The sequence below is a fragment of the Myotis lucifugus genome, unplaced genomic scaffold, assembly GCF_000147115.1.
Source record: "Myotis lucifugus unplaced genomic scaffold, Myoluc2.0 scaffold_1530, whole genome shotgun sequence".
NCBI lineage: Eukaryota > Metazoa > Chordata > Mammalia > Chiroptera > Vespertilionidae > Myotis > Myotis lucifugus.
The window spans coordinates 37,965-39,062 of NW_005872578.1; the positions used below are offsets into that span (position 1 = coordinate 37,965).

Consider the following 1,098-nt stretch of genomic DNA (forward strand, 5'->3'; position numbering starts at 1 on the left):
AATCTCAGCACTTCAAACCAGACTCCCTAATCACATTTCTAGCCTTGACCCTTTACTGAGGTCATCTGTTACTTTTCCTTCTCCCTTCTTGCTCCTCATAAAGAACATCCCTCAACCACACACTCATAAACCATGAGTGACCTGGATCGCCCTTGTAGATTGCTAAGCTTGTACATTTTATGTTTATTCTTATTGGCATTACTTTGAGTGTACTACTGTTGTGTTCTGAGTTTGGGGGCACCTTCACCCTTAGGATGTTGACCAGCATTCTCTGTCTTGTTTTTCTCTTATAATGCAAATGTTATTTTTGCAAGTGGCAGATTGTCAATTATTTGCCTTTAAAAATAATAATACATTCTTATTTCATAGAGACCTGACCAATAAAAGTCTTCTGAAGTTCTTTTCACATGTTATCTCAACTATATTGTTTGAAGGCTTGGGAAAGCTAGAGCTATCTTCTTCTTGCCAATGCAGAAGACTCTTTACCTCAACATTGTGTTGATCAAATATCTTGGTTTGAATTCCAAGACTGCCAGTGATATAAAGTATTTAGTTGTATCTTAACAATAGGTAAGCTCAAATGTGTTCAATGTATACACAGATAGGTACACTTATATCAAATAATATCCCCCACAGACAAATTAACACATAGAAAGACAAGATTATCTCTTGGGAAGAAAATTAAGACAATGGAAAATTCAGGGCTAAAGCATTCCACACAAATGAGATGACAAGTGCAGAAATGAATGAGGTCAGGGAGAGTTGAAACAGAGAATGCTTCATAGAGGGGAGATTGGGAGCCAGGTCCGAATAGATATAGGATGAGGCAGGAGGGAAAGAAACTGAAAAGACAGAATGGACAGCATGAGTAAAGGCTGAGAGGTGCTGAAATCAGCCCAGTTATCTCAGAGGATAAAAATCCCATGACAACGCCCTGACTGGTTTGTCTCAATGGATAGAGCATTGGCCTGCGTACTGAAGGGGTCCAGGTTCGATTCCCGGTCAAGGGCATGTACCTGGGTTGCGGGCACATCCCCAATGGTTCTCTCTCATTGATGTTTCTAACTCTGTATCCCTCTCCCTCTCCCTTCCTCTCTG

General features: G+C 40.5%; 1 protein-coding gene across 1 annotated transcript in view; it reads right to left on the reverse strand.

The window, feature by feature from the left end:
- Window positions 1–1,098, reverse strand: part of LOC111824447 (ankyrin repeat domain-containing protein 18A-like) — a 27,407-nt gene that overhangs the window by 13,729 nt on the left and 12,580 nt on the right. Inside the window, exon 2 of the mRNA XM_023748551.1 lies at window positions 487–529. Coding sequence (XP_023604319.1) covers window positions 487–529 — 43 coding nt within the window. The remainder of the gene's footprint in view (window positions 1–486; window positions 530–1,098) is intronic.